At 37.8% G+C, this 16970-nt stretch overlaps 2 protein-coding genes across 3 annotated transcripts in view; one reads left to right on the top strand and one right to left on the bottom strand.

Annotated features, from left to right (window-relative positions):
* Positions 1-1167: 1167 nt before the first annotated feature.
* hibadhb (3-hydroxyisobutyrate dehydrogenase b) lies at positions 1168-8920 on the bottom strand. Its single transcript, XM_063486423.1, has 8 exons — positions 8816-8920; positions 7751-7911; positions 7521-7630; positions 7303-7424; positions 2607-2740; positions 2404-2480; positions 2163-2319; positions 1168-1777 (listed from the first exon to the last, which is right to left on the bottom strand). Exons 1-8 carry the CDS (start codon positions 8883-8885, stop codon positions 1619-1621), a joined length of 990 nt encoding a protein of 329 aa, XP_063342493.1. The 5' UTR covers positions 8886-8920; the 3' UTR covers positions 1168-1618.
* A 754-nt stretch (positions 8921-9674) lies between these two features.
* tax1bp1b (Tax1 (human T-cell leukemia virus type I) binding protein 1b) overlaps positions 9675-16970 on the top strand; it is a 14514-nt gene continuing 7218 nt past the window's right edge. For both annotated transcript variants that reach the window (XM_063485424.1, XM_063485423.1), the window contains exons 1-5: positions 9675-9774; positions 11899-12094; positions 15341-15443; positions 15865-16055; positions 16228-16386. In XM_063485424.1, coding sequence (XP_063341494.1) covers positions 11918-12094; positions 15341-15443; positions 15865-16055; positions 16228-16386 — 630 coding nt within the window. In that variant the 5' untranslated portion in view covers positions 9675-9774; positions 11899-11917. The remainder of the gene's footprint in view (positions 9775-11898; positions 12095-15340; positions 15444-15864; positions 16056-16227; positions 16387-16970) is intronic.

Raw genomic sequence — 16970 nt, 5'->3', positions numbered from 1 at the left:
GATAGATAATAAACATATTAATTGTTAATTTTGATTTCATTACATTTTTAAATTAAAGACAGAAAAGATAAGCCACCATTTATTACATTTGGAACTAAAAAATACAGAGGATGTGTCTTTTTAACACGATCAACATTAGAATATATCAACTTTTTGCAAACATTGAAAGAAGTTTTAGGCAGAGCCTGAAAGAACCTCGTTTGGCTGACACGATCCATGATCAAATACACATATTATTTATTTATTTTTAGAGAGAGAGAGAGAGAGAAGAAACCAAACCCACGGCTGGATGTATAATTTATTTTAAAAAGTAAAGATGCCATAACTTGAGCTTCGGCGTGTCATGCGCGCTGATGTTCGTGTGTTACTGTCTGCGGAGACCAAAGTGCTGCTCTGTTTGCAGTACCTATCAAGTAGATGACAACACAGCTCTTAGCCTACAGTGCTTAATGGACTTTTTATGGGTTTGTCTTGTGATCGCATGACCTATGGCACCTTGGCCTCTCAGTGGTTCTTGGCAAACTAGATCAGAAACATGCCGTCCTCCTGTCTGGCGTAAGTGGGGATAGAAGAGAGGGGTAGATTCCCAAACTAATGAGGCGGACAACCTGGCGTGGCAGTTTACCACGGCTTTGTTTCTTAGCCTGACGAGTCAAAGCGCAAAAAATATGAAAATCTTAGAGAGCGGGGAAGAATAAGTTGTTCTACAAGTTTTGCCCCTGCATGTGTTTCTCTATCACGCCGCATCCCATCACTGCATCCCCTCTGCAGCAAAGTTTCCCGTGGCAGCTGTTTGTTCAGCATTTTACCGTGACTACTAATTCAGTAAGACACACGATACAAAGTAACATTTGGGAGCTATTTAACTTACTAGTGCTCTGAAGCATGGGGTGAAAATTACGCAGTGCGAGACCAAATAGGAGCTGCACAATGTATTTAAATCTTAAATTGCCATCTCTTTCGCGAGAATTAGCATCCTTCTTTTTGAGTGTGTGAATTTTGACTGCATTTAATTGCGAGTTTGCGGACTGCGTACATTGGGTTATTTGAGGTGCTTCCTGGGCACAACGTATTGCCATTGTAAAAGGTCACAATGAAAGCGCAAGAGTAAAAAAAAGTATTAAAACTGAAGTCAATTTGAAGCTAAAATCCAAATAAATAAATCCGTTAAAGACGCCAACATTGTTCTTTATTTTGTTTTTTAAACAGGATACCACATGACACTCAAGCATCAACTCCCCTATGAACAAAAAACAAAATAGCAACATAAAGAAACCATTGCAAACAATAGATAAATATGCAGAGAGCAAACTGCATTTGTAGTTGTTCAATCCTAACAAGAAGAATTTCTGCTAAAATTTTAGATGCATAGATGATAATTCAACATCTTGTAAATAAAAAATGAAATGAGTGTTTTTACTATAAAAAGGCTAGATCACACAGGATACATGATTTCCTGACAGGAATGAAGTTCTCATTTGTTTTGTCACACTTTGTTGGAGCTCTGAGACCTTCAAGAAAAAAAAAAGTCCTTGTGGTGAAATGCACCCTAACTACGCTATGTTAGTCCTGTGCAGAGCTGGGCATTGAAAGGCTGTGGACGGCGTGGAGGCTGACATTACTGGCCCTCCTCCTCACGCAAAAATTGGAACACTGAGGAGAAATCTTTATTGGCGTAACCACGTGCGCACATCATACGATACATCTGATGGGCTAAGGAACCTAGAGGGACAGGCGTCTTTGTGTTGGTTGCTGTGTTCTGAGCGAGGCCCAAGTCCTGAAAATTAAAAAAAAAAAAAAAAAAAAGCCCCACATACATTAGAAACACAATTAAAAAGGGGAAAATGTCATTCTGAAACCACAAGTTAGAAGACCACAGACACGTTTTCTCTGTGTTGTATTAATATAAGCTTGATCCCTTTTAAAAAGAAAAGACGTAAACAAAAGTTCGCTGGATTATTTTAAGTTTTGTAAGTTGCTGTCATTAAAGTAAGGCACAGAAATAAATACGCCATAAACAAATACTTTATGAATGACAAAACACTTATTTAAAAATAGTGGTGCTGCTGGCAATAAGCCGTCTACATCACTGAGAGGAAATGTTATGACTATAAAATAAAATTCCTCCCTCATATGTGTGACCGTGAGGTTTACAAACTAACCTTAGCCATTAGCTGAGTGCCAAAGCCTCCCTGGTAGTTATTCCCAGAGGGGACTCCTTCCATGACTCCTGGTACAGGGTTGTAGGTGTCACTAGACCAACACCGGCCTGAACTCATGTTCAGGATTTGGGCCAAAAGTTTGGGATCAAGACCAAGTCTGTGAATTGAAACCAATGTTAGAATTTAACCACATGTCGTTATTTGTCATCCATTTTCTGTAATGCTAAGAAAGCGTTTTCACCTGATTCCCAAGTTCATTGCCTCAGAAGTCCCGATCATTCCAATAGCTAAAAGCATGTTGTTGCAAATTTTAGCAGCCTACAACAAAATGGTAATACGTTAGGTGACATCTACATTTCTCATTTTGTGAAATGGTTACGAATGAACCTGTGGACACATGATCAGTGTTTCTCAGAATCACAAAGGCCAGATAACGGCTCACACCTGTCCAGTTCCAACTTGACCGCAATAGATCACATTAGCTCCCATGCAGCTCAGGAGTTCTTTAGCAGCAGTAAATTCCTCCTCTGCTCCTCCAACCATGAAAGTCAGTTTACCCGAGCTGGCGGCACCCACACCTGGGAAAGGGAAACCATGGTTACATACAACATCTGGTATACAGTGCTACATTTTTTTAAAAGTGTCATTTGTTTGATCAAAATTTAAAAAGAAGGCAAATTATCTAAGTAGTAACTAATTTTAAAAATATACTATCCATAACCATGCAGCCTTATTAGCAGCTACCGTTCTATGCTTTACACATTCAGCATAGTGTAGAAGAACAGATTTCATTAGTACATCCAGGGCCAGGGCTAGTGGAATATTTTTAGTTTAATATGACATTTAAAAAAAAAAGAAAAAAAAAGAAAGAAAAGATCTTGTTGCATCTTTTTATTAGTGTTCTGCACTCCCAGTTTCCTGCCTTCCTTAAAATAAAGGTGCTGTGATTCAAATGCAAACAAAAGAGACCCACTATGAAGAAAAAATAAATAAAAGGGGATGTTCTGTCAAATCAAATCTTGTAAGTCATGGAAATGACAAAATGAGACTGTATGTGAGGTTAAACACACAAAAAATAAAATAAACGTATAAAAATATAAATGTAAAATATAATTAAAATCCCCCCAAAAAAGAATTAAGATGATCGACAACAAATGGAAGAGCTAAAAGCAAATAAGTTGTAGATAAATGTATTTTCTCCCACTGTTGGTCAGGATTTGCCCTAATATAAAACCAGCTGTTGCTGGATTCTTTTGTGCATTAACCATGCATTCAGGTTCATATGGGGTTAAAACCTTGGCAAATATAATAACCAGGTGCAAGCCACTGGGTGCCAAGAAATTAACCAACAGTGTCTTATAATTAATCTTAAAGTTTACAGGAACCCAGCAGAGGAGAAGGACCAGGATGGGCGGAATATGTGACTCCCTAATCCTTCTGCGCAGTCTGCCTGAAGCCTTTTGTATTAATGGGAATCTAGAAAGACACTGTGCTGGGAGTTACAACAGGCAAGCTGAGAAGCATGAAAAGCATGAGTAATGCCTTTGAAACTCATCCTGAAAGGATGTACATAAAAAAAAAAAAAACCCAACCTGTGTGTTATGTTGTAAACCAAAAGCTTTAACAACTACGCTGGCATATCAATGTAGTGCCTCTGTGTTGTTCAAAGGAACAGCATGGACACTTGGCCGAGGCATTTAACAATATAACAAGTAGCTGTGATGAAAGAGATAACTGCGACTTCTGATTAACTTCATAGACACGCAGAAAGCAGTTAACGAAACCCACAGCTGTGTCATCTGCACAACACTGAAAACTGCCTGGATTACAGTAAAGTATAGACGGAAAATTTATTTGATATTGAAGAGTAGTGACGTAATGGGGACAAGTATTTGGATTTTTTTTCTTTTCTTTTTTTTTTAAACTGCTGGTAATATTGGATATAATTTATCATTTTAATCATTTAAATATTGCCAAAATGTACTCAAAGGCACATCTAAAAAGGTGAAAATCTGAGCAAATCTAGCTTATAAATTTAAACTAGACACAAATGTATTTATTTTATAAGAACATTCAGAGAGTCTAGATTTAGGTTAAAACTGCTTCTTTCGATTAAGATGTGGGATTTGTTGTCATCATTTAGGTTTTGGGAGCGTGTGTGTGTTCCATTCGGAATGTGTGTGTAATTCATTTTTTCCACCCTGTGTGTTGTACACTAACCAACTAGCCAACAGTTTGCAAGGCTGGGATGATGATCAATTCCAAAGCTAATGTTTTTTTGTCAAATGTAATTCAGACTTGTCTAGAGGAATTCTGACATCCAATTCCATGTCATAGACATTCAAAATGAAGCCTTCCTTGTGATATGAACAGTTTTGGACATTGATTTTCCTTTTCAGCATCCCTCTATTACTCTTATTTCTGACTGTGGCCTTTGGTACAGTAAAGATTTCAGTCTGGTTTCTCAATTGGTCCTAACATTTATTCACCCAAAGAAACAACTTTTAAAACACATGCTGACTCAATTATGTTCTCTCCGTGTGTGCTTTTAAGTTTAAGCTTTAGCCACACTGCCACTGTGCTCCTTTTGATTTCTGCCTGACAGAAAGAGAGATGTTCACTTCATTTCGGGGCTAAAGCCTGGTGACTGACGTGCTGTCAGAGCATGACATACGGTTCAGATTGCATTACTTAAACTGCCGCCACCACACAAAGAAGTTTGAGCCAGAAAGCAGGACAACTTTAATCCATGTGCACTACAATGGGGTGGACGCATATAAATCATTAGTAATCTTTAGAGCCAGTCCATAAAAAAAAAAATAAAAAAAAAAAATGGACCAACTTCAACTCAAAGAAAGTGGCTGTCTTGACAGCGATGAGGTCAAGTTCAAACAAGCTGTGCTTCTTTGTGGATCTCAAGAAAACCAGAGGATGAGCACACACACACAGCTATAAAGCATCTTTGAAGGCAAAGCCATTTCTCCTCCTTTAGCACGATGGTGGTATTTCTTATTAACAAACACTAAAAAAAAATAAAAATCAGCACGAATGACACTGAACTTGCTGTGATATAAAGACGTATTTGGGTGTCTTTATCTATTCAAAGTTAATCTGGATGTATTGGTAAAGCCAGTGTTCATTAGAGTTGCCATTTTAATCATCTAAAATTCAAATTTTCAAAAGCTCATCACATTTTCTGATGGTACAGGTTTGACATACATAAACCTCAGAGAGTTAAAGTGGATCCATTTCCATGTTTAGACTCTTGTGCTATGCTAAAGTTACTTTGCAAGAAGCCAGCAATTTCACAAATACCATAAAGCTGAACCAAAATGCTTCTATCCAGGGAAACAAAAATCTATTCAAATCAAATAAAATTTGTTTATTCATCTTGGTGTAGATCCTCAGTTTATGAAAAAAAAAAAGCTATTTATATTGTCTCTTTAAGACCACCCAACTTTTAAACCAGCTTTGTACTGATTAGCTGCCCCTTGCAAACAGAAGGTTTGAACAGTGGGGGGGTGGGGGTGGGACGTATCCCCTGTCACTGACACAGAAACTGAATACTGGAGTAGTCAGAAGTCTCAGCTTTTGGCTTGGAGGAGTTACTTGCATATACAGTGCTGTGTTCGACCGCTTCCTGACTTCTTTGTTTTTTTTTTTTTTTACATTGATCTGAAACATGTCAGTGTGGCAAACAAAATTTAGTATTAGACAAAGATAACCTTAGTAACTACAAAATGCAGTTTTTAAATTATTCATTTATTAAGGGGAAACAATGGTTTTAAGTCCAGACTTTGTTAGGTCACCTCACAACCTTCTTCTTTATTTTTTTGAGCCATTAAGAGGTGGACTTGGTGTACTGTTGCGTTTTGGATCAACGTCCTGCAGCACAATCCAAGTACATTTGAGCTTAAGGCCACAAACTAAAGGCCAACCATTCTTCTTCAGGATTTTCTGGTAGAGAGCAGACTTTAACATTCCATCAATTATGGCAAACCGTTCAGGTCCTGAAGCAGCAAAGGAGCTCCACACCATCATACTACCACCACCATGTTTGACTGGCATGATGTTATTTTTATGAAATGTTGTGTTAGTTTTACTCCAGATGTAATGGGACACAAACCCTCCAGAAAGGTTAGTTTTTGTTTTATCAATCCACAGAATAATTTCCCCAAAAGTCTTGGTGATCATCAAGATATTTTTTGGCAAATGTGAGATGAGCCTTTGTGTTCTTCTTGGTCAGCAGTGGTTTTCCCCTTGGTACTCTCCGATGGATGCCATTTTTGTTCAGTCTCTTTCTTATTGTTGAATCATGAACTCTGACTTCTCCAGTTCTTTAGATAATGTTCTGGGTTCTTTTAGTGACCTCCTGGATGACTCACTGATGCACTCCTGGAGTCATTTTGGTAGGCCGGCCACTCCTGGCAAGGTTCCCTACTGTTCCACGATGTTTCCATTTGTGGATAACAGCTCACACCATGCTTCACTGGAGTCCCAAAGCATTACAATTGGCTTTGTAACCCTTTCCAGACTTATTGATGTCATTAACTCTGTTTCTCAGCTGTCCTTGAATTTTTTTTAGCTCATACCACTGGTAAGTTTAAATAGCTTTCTTCCCCCTTAATAAAGAAATCATTATTTAAAAAATATAAATAACTGCATTTTGTATTTAATTATTTTAATCCAGTTATCTTTATCTAAGATTTAAGTTTGTTTGATGATCTGCAGCATGAAACCACTATGAAAAAAAAAGAACAACCAGGAAGGGCAAATACCTTTTCACAGCATTTGACCTTGTCCATGTTTGTTAACCATCTACCATTGCTAGCCTACATGAAAGAAAAGCTGCAATGCATCAACCTCTCATTGCTATCAGAAGAATGTCCTCAGGAGTATTAAGATATAAGGACAGGTTATTAATACCCTTAAATTACTTTGTTCTACACAGTAATTTAATGGGAAGCCAGCAATTTCACAAATACTATAAAGCTGAACCAAAATACATCTATCCAGGGAAACAAAACTCTATTCAAATAAAATAAAAATTGTTTATCAAATAATCAAACTACTTAACTGTAATATGTTTGAAAAACACAGGTGCAAATAATAAAACTAATAAATAAAATATTAAACTTACCTCCTGATACAGGTGCGTCCATAAAAACTGCCCCCATCTTCTCAGCATCAGCAGCCATTTCTTTTGACACAGCTGGGTCAATAGTGCTGGAGTCAATGAGTAGGGAGCCTTTCTTTACCTTTCTGTTGATAAAGGTTCAATTAGTTTAGCTAAATCTGAGATAAGAGATAAGGGAGCATGACATAGAGCACATATTCAAAAAGAAGCAAAAATAGTACTTAAGAATGCCATTGGGTCCAGTGTAAACGTCAATGACATTGGGACTAGAGGGGAGCATTGTTATAATACGATCAGCCTTCTCTGCTACCTCAGCCGGATTATCCACAATCTGAGGAATAAAGACCCCAAAAACAAACAGGCACATACACAAAACAAAAAAAGTGTTACAAGATGTACAATCATTTTATTTTTTTAACACAAAGATGTGCGTACATTCAGCTTAGACTACCTGAGCACCCAGCTCTTGCACTTCCTTGCAGGACTCTGGGAACACATCGGTAGCAATGACTGGGTATCCATGCTTCAGCAAGTTCTTCGCCATTGGGTTTCCCATATTTCCCAGACCAACAAACCCCACCTGTGTCTTTGAGGCCATAGACCTCGTGGATACTGAAAAACAACCACCAAATTGAAGATTATAAGACACACTGTCCCCATTATTTATGCGGAGAAGTCATTTAATTTTAATAATTACCTGAATTTCAAATTATGAAATTAATTTGATTTAAATATATATTTAGATTGAAATCTTCCCTAAAACACAATAAAATATATTCGGTCCATTTTTGACCTAGTGCATTTGTCCTGCAGTATCAAAGTCCCACCATTTTTAATGTTTACTTAATTAAAGGGCATCATTCGTAACACACAAACTTATTTCAATGTTAAAAGTTATGTGTTGAATAAATACCATTGTTTTGCCTTGGTATTAACATTAAAAACAGATACAACACATGCCTGTCTGGGGGAATTTTAATCACTGCGTTTTGTTTATTCATATTCTGAATAATATATCTCTATGCTATCCAAAACACAGCATTTTTTTTTCAAATATTTACATTTTTCCCCCTCATCGGTTTCTCTAAACAACTGTAAGATGTTATAAAGATCCAGACCATGTCTATGTCTACAGTGTGTAGTGGTAATATTGCATAATGTGCCTTGGATAAAAAGGCAGGACACGGTAAGACTTGAGACCAAACTATGACAATTTTTGTCCTGGACCGTTTTGAAATAAAGAGTAGTGTGTAGCTCTGGTAGACAACTCGCCGTCAAGGAGGGTGTAATCTTTAACAAAAAAAAAAAAGATCCTTATGCAGTTAATCGTGAACAGAATGCCCTGCAGCAGCAGCTAAACTCAGTCCAGCGAAAATTCTACTCAAACTTCTCTCTCCACATTTCAAGCAAAAATGCCTATTCACACCACGAAGATCCTTCAAAGAATAACTTTGGGTTGCAAAGTACGCGAGGCGCCCTACGCAGTGCGCACACGGTCTCAGTTTACTGTACTTACCAAACGCAAAGTCAACATGCTTGCAACACCTTCCTACTAGATACCGAGACCCTCTCAACACAGCAGCCATGCTTCTTTCCTCTTGACCTTACGTGTGACGTAGTAGTACGTGCAATGATGACGGCTGAGCCCTCCAATCAATTTAGAGATCTGCACAGTACCGCCTACCGGTTTCTGCCACTGAGCTACAGGGGAGGGTCAAGACTGAAAAAATCCCCCATCCATTCTCTTCCGCTTATGCTTAACACATAAATAAATAATAAATAAAAATAACAGTATGCACAACAGTTCACATCACATACTATATTACATATTGTATTTTATTTATTCTATTTATTATAAATTCAATTCTATTCACTGTGCCTGTGGGCAGTAACCTATGCATTCTGATTAAAAAGAAACTAACGTTCTATATACACACATCTCCTCTCTCTTTATGAATATATATCTAGAAGTTTGCCCGATGATGCTTATGTGTTTTCTTGCAGATGACCAAAGCCACAGCTCCACAGTGTTGGAAGAATTATTCAGGTCCTGTAAATAACTATGTCAGTAAATAACTAATATTAGTATTTTTTAGTTGAAGAAAAATGGCATTTTACTCCTGATATTTTATTATATAACTACATTGCTGGTGCTGTTTTTAAAATACATAGTAATCATTTGTTTGATACTTTGTTTTGATCTTGGGAGACTCGTGAAGTAAAACATAAACGAATCCCACTAAAGTAAGGTGTGTCATGTGAATCTACACATTGCTACAACGTTGCCATCGATGTATCCTTTGTAACAGAGTTATTAATTACAATGTAACAATTTCTCCTCTTAGGGGCCCTTTACGGAAATGACGTAATGTTGTTATTATTCCAGGAAGGGGGCACGGGGAAAGCACTGAACTGCGTCAACAATTGTTTCTGTGATACGTTGGGATTTCAGCTGCTGCTCAACATGACAACTAGGTATGTTCATGGTTTATTTGATAATTTAGATTAAGTATACGACTCTTGGTATTTCAATCTGATCTGCGTTTGTTTTTAGAGGTTTTCTCGCGACACATCGTCGCGAGCTGTTTACGTTAGCTTTAACCTTGTCCCCAATAGCACTGCTCCCTCCGCTGTTTTGTCGTGTTTAATCTAACGCCATGTATTAAGAGAGTTAAAATGGATATTCTACCGAGTGGTTAACGTTTTTTTAGTTTAGTTCCATTGTTTTGTGGTTATTAGTCTAAGAAGTATGTTGCTAGCATTAGCCAGTTAGCTGTATAGCTAACTTAGCCAGATGTGGTCAATGTTTTCAAGTTAGGCCTCGCCACGAATTCAGCCATTTCCATTTGCCATTTTTTTAATTCGATGTTATACTTAAGGTTGATAACTTTTTCGATTGATGTGGATTATGGCTGTGTTGGTTGAGTTTCCGATCATCAACTGGGGAAATGTTTTGAGTCAAAGGCCTAATTACGTCGAAGAAAATTATTTCGGCTGAGGCCCAAATGGAAAATCCCTCCCCCTCCTTTAGAGTTACTCACGTGGCCGTGTTTTTATGTTGTTTAACTTGGTGGTAGTAGGCCAATAAGCTCCTTTCTTTGTTTTTCTCTAGTTTTTCTTATGAGTTGGCACTGTGTCAGCTCACGTACCCGAATATAACGTCATTAAGAGGCACAATTTAAAATTCAGTGGTAACCCCTCGCGTACTAAAAGAGTAGATCGTGTATGAATTGAAATAATGTATTCAGTATCTAAAATGTGGCTAAGTATAAATTAACACGGAGCCATGCTTCATCCAGGCTTATAAAGTAGATTGCCTGTTACTTTACACTTACAAGAAGAAGACCCGATCTCCCGGATTGTTCGCAGTAAAAAAAGTGTTTTTGTTTGTTTGTTTGTATTAGATCGTTTATTACAAACTGTATTAGTTTGAAAATTACTTTCAAGTGCAGGTAAAGTGATCAGAAGTATATACAAAGTACAAATTAAAAGACTGCTGGGTACTGTGTTTTCTTGCTTTGGAGAGCTTTCTTTGCTTTGCTTTCAAGAAAATAAACAGTTAACTAAATCTCAAGGATACTATCATATTCTAATAGTATTTTATATGCCTGTCTTTGTTATCAGAGTAACTTTGTTTCAGCTTTCAATATTTACTCTACTGTGTCAGTGCTTTTTCTTGAGATTAACATCCTGAGATCAACTGAAATGTATAATCAGCTCAGGACACACTCCAAGGGCTTTAAAGCTGACCCTAAACTGTGTGTATAGCTATGGTGTGGTTTCCTGTTGTAATTCTTTTTAATTTTTTTCCTGACATGTTCTGGAACTAAAATGTCACGACTTGAATAAAATTTGGTTGTCATGAACTGTGGCTGAGTTTCTTGCTGGCAAATTACAAGCTTGCCAGCCATTTAAAGGCACATTTTTGATGACAGTGTTGAAGTTATTCTTTTTTTGACTTAACACTTTCGCAAGGACTTCCCAATGCTTTGGTTTCATGGAGGTTTGAAAATAGGAATCCATACTGTTTACCAAAATGAAATGGGACTTAAAGTTCAAGATAGATTTGTCCATCCACTTGCTAACATATTTTAAAGGCTCATTGAGAAACGTCTGCAGATAATAATGATTGTATTTGCTGTGTCAAACTGACTGTAGCTTGCCTGAATGCTAAACTGGTTAAAAACCACCATTTACATTGGAATACTTTTTATGTTCATGTAAACTAAACAGTTCATGGAATAAATATTTAGGGGTAGTAGTGTCTGAGGAGGTAGAACAGGTCAACTACTAATCAGGGGTTTAGTTGGTCGATGTCTGACTGCTGTAGTCTGCAAGTATTTGGACAAAACCCCGGGTTATGTTCAATGGAGTGTGAATGTGTGTGAATGTTAGACAGTATGATCAAGTAGAGTGGAAAAGCGCTATATAAAAACCAGTCTATTTATCATAAATTGCATTCTATGGCCAAAATTTAGGATTCTAATGATTAAACCTTCATTGAAGTTGACTAGTTTGTCTTTTCACTACTCCAGTCATTTGTTGTACTTGTTTCTGTGGGCACTTTATATATTTGATTGCTTTTGTCTTCTTTTGTAGCTGCTGCTGAGTGGTTTTTATGGCACTGCTCCTGGATAGGACATTGTTAAGCAACAACATGGACACATCAAATTTTGCCCACGTCATCTTCCAGAATGTGGGGAAGAGCTACCTGCCCCATGCTGCGTTGGAGTGTCACTATACCCTGACACAGTTCATCAAACCGCATCCAAAGGACTGGGTTGGCATTTTCAAGGTGAACAAGCAGAATAATAAAGCACGATATATAATTATGATCAATGATGACTATGAATCCATGATGGTACTAACAGAAGTAGTCCAATGTGTATTTCCATAACTAGACCACTAGAGCACTTTGTGTGATATAATGGAGGCTAAAAATACTGTCTGATAATTTAATTTGTATTATGAACAGCCTGTAGTTTACATCTAGAATGTCTGTTGTATAAACTATTTTATCTATGGAATAAAAGAGAGATTTCAAGTTTATCCACTTGAAACTTGACAGAGGAAGTGGAGCATTTTAACCTCCACCATGAGCTTGGGTGTCCCATATGGGCCTTGTTATAGAAGTGCATTAAATCCAACGCAGTAGCTTTACATTAGCCTCATCTGCACTGAATCATGACTTTAGGCTTATTATTAAGACCAGCATGCTTTTTATCTACTGAAGATGAGATGGAAGCTAAGATTAAACACATCACATTAAAGAACTCAGCCTTATGGCTCTTTCTCTCTCGACCTGCTTGTGCTGGTTGTGTTAGTTGTTTTCTGCTTATAGAATTAAACAATGGCTAAATCATAAGTTAAAGCTAAATCCACAGCCAAATACGAAGAGACAGAACTGATAAATTATACTGTAACAGTGCCACAGGTGCACACAGTTGCGTGTAAAGTTTTAAAATGTGTTAACAGTGGCTTCTTTGGACAGGTTATAATGTAACAATATTGTAATGCTAACTACAGTGTCACTCGTTAATAGGTAATTGCAGGATTGTTATATAGGATTAAACTAGACTGTCTGTGACTCATAAACTCATAGATCTTTTACTCACATTTAGACTGCAACACGTGTGTTACTGGCATTTAGTGGAAAGGAAAAGATGACTGAAGATGAAAACTTTAGAAGTTATAGGTTATTTGCAGCATGCACTCATTCTAATGTCATTCTATTGTTCAAGTAATACAGCCCAAAAATAGTTTCAATTGTTATTTTCTTTGCAATAGTGATTTAAGCTCCTAAGTTTACTGTCCTTGTTATGTCAACTATTCATGTGTGTATTTTGCTTTACATGTGATATTATTGTGGGTATATGCAGAGACACTTTCCCTAACCTCACTGAGAAATTAGGTCATGCCTTCATATTGAAGGTGGATCGGGTATTATCTGGAGGCTGTTTACATACCAAATTGGGTACTGCATTGTGATACCTCATCACATTGTGTTTAGCCTGAAGGTAGGCACCAACTGGCAGCATAAATCTTAAAATTACAAATTTCTTGAGCTTCCAAACAATAGAGCGTCAGCAGAAACGGCTGAGTGCAGGATTATAAATCGTGTAAATCATTGACACTGTTGACAGAGGTAATGCTTGGTGCCAAAGCTCTATCATTTACCTATCCAGGCAAATGATAGAGCTTTACACACATTCGCGTGAGCTCCAAAGAGTAGTTATAGCTGCTTTTGGCACAGGCTCATTCAAAGCATATTCTTCCTTTCAATGTTCCCACTAAAAAACTCTCAGTAACCTGGCTTATTTAAGATTCAGGATTCAAGATTTTTTTATTCGTCACATGCATAGTTATACAAGTATTATATTTATATATTATACAAGGCTTATGATTTATTAGGAGGAAATGGAAAAGCACAGCAACCTTCAGACTAGTTTGGTCAAATTAATACTAATCATATTAATAATTATATAAAGTAATTAAGGTCTTGATGGTAAATGGATTAAGGAAATGTTTGTTTTAGTATGGGTCCCTGTTGGTTTGATGTTGTTGTTCCATAACTGCAAGTATGGAGCTGGTGCTAGCTGTTTTCGGCTTTATGAAGGAATGTCGAGGCAGGTTGTCAGCATTGGCCCAGGAGAAAGCTAACCCAACGTTATAATTAACCTGTCTGACCACAACCTGTCTGTGTGATTCATGAATAACTCTTGAATTTATATAGGCTAATTGGCAGATAGATGTTACAGTACTTCCTGGGGGAATATTGCCACTCACTTCTGTCAGCATTCTTGCTGAAGTGCTGATGAAAAATCGTGTTAAAGCTGAAGAGCATGTTGCATAGGTAGACGTTCAGACTTCTTTTAGGTTTTGGAAAGTTTACTCTTACAGTGTTTTCTGTGTTGTTGTCTTAGTCACTGATCTGAAACCAGTGTTTTAGTGTTGTTATGCTAGCCTTACACTTTCTCTGCCTTTTGTCTAATATCTATGAGGAAAAACAGGAATTTACAACACTGCAAAGCCCTCTGTTGTAAGTTCCCTACAGAGGTTTCACCCACCACCACCTCTGCAGCTCTAATGAGTGGACTGGTGAGGGCTAGCCTTCAGTAATGACACTCACTAACTAGGTGCATGTTTTAATTGCTTCCTGTTTTTTACTGCTGGAGGCTGGAACTGCACTGGGGGTTTTGGAGCACCAGGGCCTTCTATCTCTGGCTCTGATGAACACTCACAGTATTGTGGCTGTAGGCTGTTTGCACACAGGTGAGAAAATAAACTGCCCAGACGTTGCAAAAAGGCTTCCTACACCAAAAGCGATATCTGGTGCAACTTTCTAGAAACACAGTGTATCTGCAGTGTGGTTTGCTTGTATGATTTTTCTTTTCTTTTTCCTTTTTTTTAAGAGCAGAGTTTTGAAAGTCACACCACAACTTAACCGACTTAGTGGCAGAGGTTGGTGTAATGGGGTTTAACTGGGCTTGTTGTAGATGCATGCTTGCGTCTGGGAGTGCACACCGAAAACCAGCAAGCTCAATGTGACACTGATTTTGTTTGACAGTTTTATGGCACCGGTCTGAAGTTATGTATGTATTTTCTGCACTTCCCCCTCATCAGTCATCAGTTAACAACACATAAAATACGTATAATTAAATTTTGGTTTTCATTTTCAAGTTGCCTATGTATAAAATTTTCACCTATTTCCACTTTCCTGTTTGAAGTGAGTTGTAGCTACATTTCCACAGCTAGGCTTGTTCATGATAAGGGCCAGACCACATGCACATGGTTAGCAGGAGTGGTTTCCAGATGATAACTTTTGTAAATGAAAAAAATATTACAGTAGGCATGTCCTTACACTATCATCCGAAGATAGATTTAAAGCCCTGTGATTACTGCAATAAACTAGTTTGAGATATTTTGGAAGTGACAGCGTGCGGATTTGGGAAAGTTCCCCTGTTAATCCATCCATTGCTATTATGCTGCACTGATGTGGTGAGAGTGTCTTGTTGAATGAATTCCCCACAATGTCTCACAGGTTGGTTGGAGCACAGCGAGGGACTATTACACATTCTTGTGGTCGCCTCTCCCTGAGAACTATGTGGAAGGCACTGCAGTGAACAGAACAGTGGTCTTTCAGGGTAAGAGCATACATACTTTTCAGTAACTTTGACACCTTTTAATAACTGAATATCATGAGGGTTGGTGAGTGAATTGTTAAATGTGCAGTTGTGGACAGGATGGATAGAGGAGAAACTTTTCCCAGACATCTCCATTCTGGTGTTAATGACATTTGAGTTAATGTTCTGTTTTTGTCTTTTATACCAGCCTTCATAAACCGGCACAATTAAAATGATTTGCCAGACCAGGACTTAACACTTACGTAGTATTTGTGCTCTTTTTGTGCCTTTTTCTCTCTCATTTTATTGTAACTTTGGGTTAAGTGTTCAGGTTAAGATTTGCTAATGACTGAGATATGTTTAGACTTGTGGAGGAATATGATTCGTGTTGCTCTGTTGTCTAACATTGAGCTCACTGACTGAGTGATTTACTTCCCCCCAGGGTACTATGTTCCCAACGATGATGGCGAGTTCTACCAGTTTTGTTATGTGACCCACAAAGGGGAGATCCGAGGGGCCAGCACACCATTTCAGTTCCGCGCCAGCAGCCCCACAGAGGATGAGCTGCTGACTGTGGAAGATGAATGCAACTCTGACATCCTGGTGGTCACCACGAAGGCTGGCATTCTCGAGGTACAATTTGCCTGAGCAGCAGCGCTCAGTACGCATCGATTTTCATTGGATTTTATTTTGCTTCAATATCAATTTCTAGCGTGCACAGTTGAAAATTATGATTTCAGTTGTATATCACCAGTAAATTAAGCTTTTAAACATACTGAAAAGTGTTTTTGTTTTTTCTTGGCAGCAAAAGGTGGAAGAAGTGCAACGAGAGAAAGATGAGTTGCTTAAAAACATGGCCCTCCTGCAGCAGGAAAAGGAGCAACTGGAGGCTGAGAAAGAGAGCCTGCAGAAGGCGTGTGAGCAAGAGAAGGAGAACTGTGCTCAGCTGAGAAGAGAGAACCAAGTAAGCTGAGAAATGCAGTATTTGTAGCTGTTCTAAAACTTGTAAATAACACAAAATGCCTTTGTCAGGCCATGCTATATATTTTAATAGTCATTAAAATAAGCAGCACATGTGGAAATCATTGATTTATAGGATTAATGCACTGGCTCTTGCATGGAGCTTTTTACATTTGGCCCAGCAGTCTCTTAGCACCCCCTAGTGAAGGGGTCCTAACATGCAGATGTATCCAAACACATGATGTACTGAAAAAATAAATCACAGGCTGACGGATATGGATGTCTGTATTATCAAAGTTGTAATTCTGCTTTTTATAGTATAACATTAGGTCTTAAAAGCATTGTCAGTCATAATTCACTTTGCCATTTTCTGCCATAAATCTGCTGGTTTTAAAACGGCTTTCAGATGAAAACATGATTACAGATTTTGTGGCTGTTAATTTTATGACTAGACTTTTATATGATTTTTTTTATGGTGTGTGAATATAAAGATTCCAAAATTCTGCCTATAAACAAATTGTAAAATATTCATTTCATTTTTTCTTGAACATTTAAAACTCTCTATCAAGCCATCATGTTCATTTTGAA

This window comes from Pelmatolapia mariae, linkage group LG10_11 (assembly GCF_036321145.2).
Source record: "Pelmatolapia mariae isolate MD_Pm_ZW linkage group LG10_11, Pm_UMD_F_2, whole genome shotgun sequence".
NCBI classification, from domain to species: domain Eukaryota; kingdom Metazoa; phylum Chordata; class Actinopteri; order Cichliformes; family Cichlidae; genus Pelmatolapia; species Pelmatolapia mariae.
This window is presented reverse-complemented; position numbering and strand designations above follow the sequence as displayed.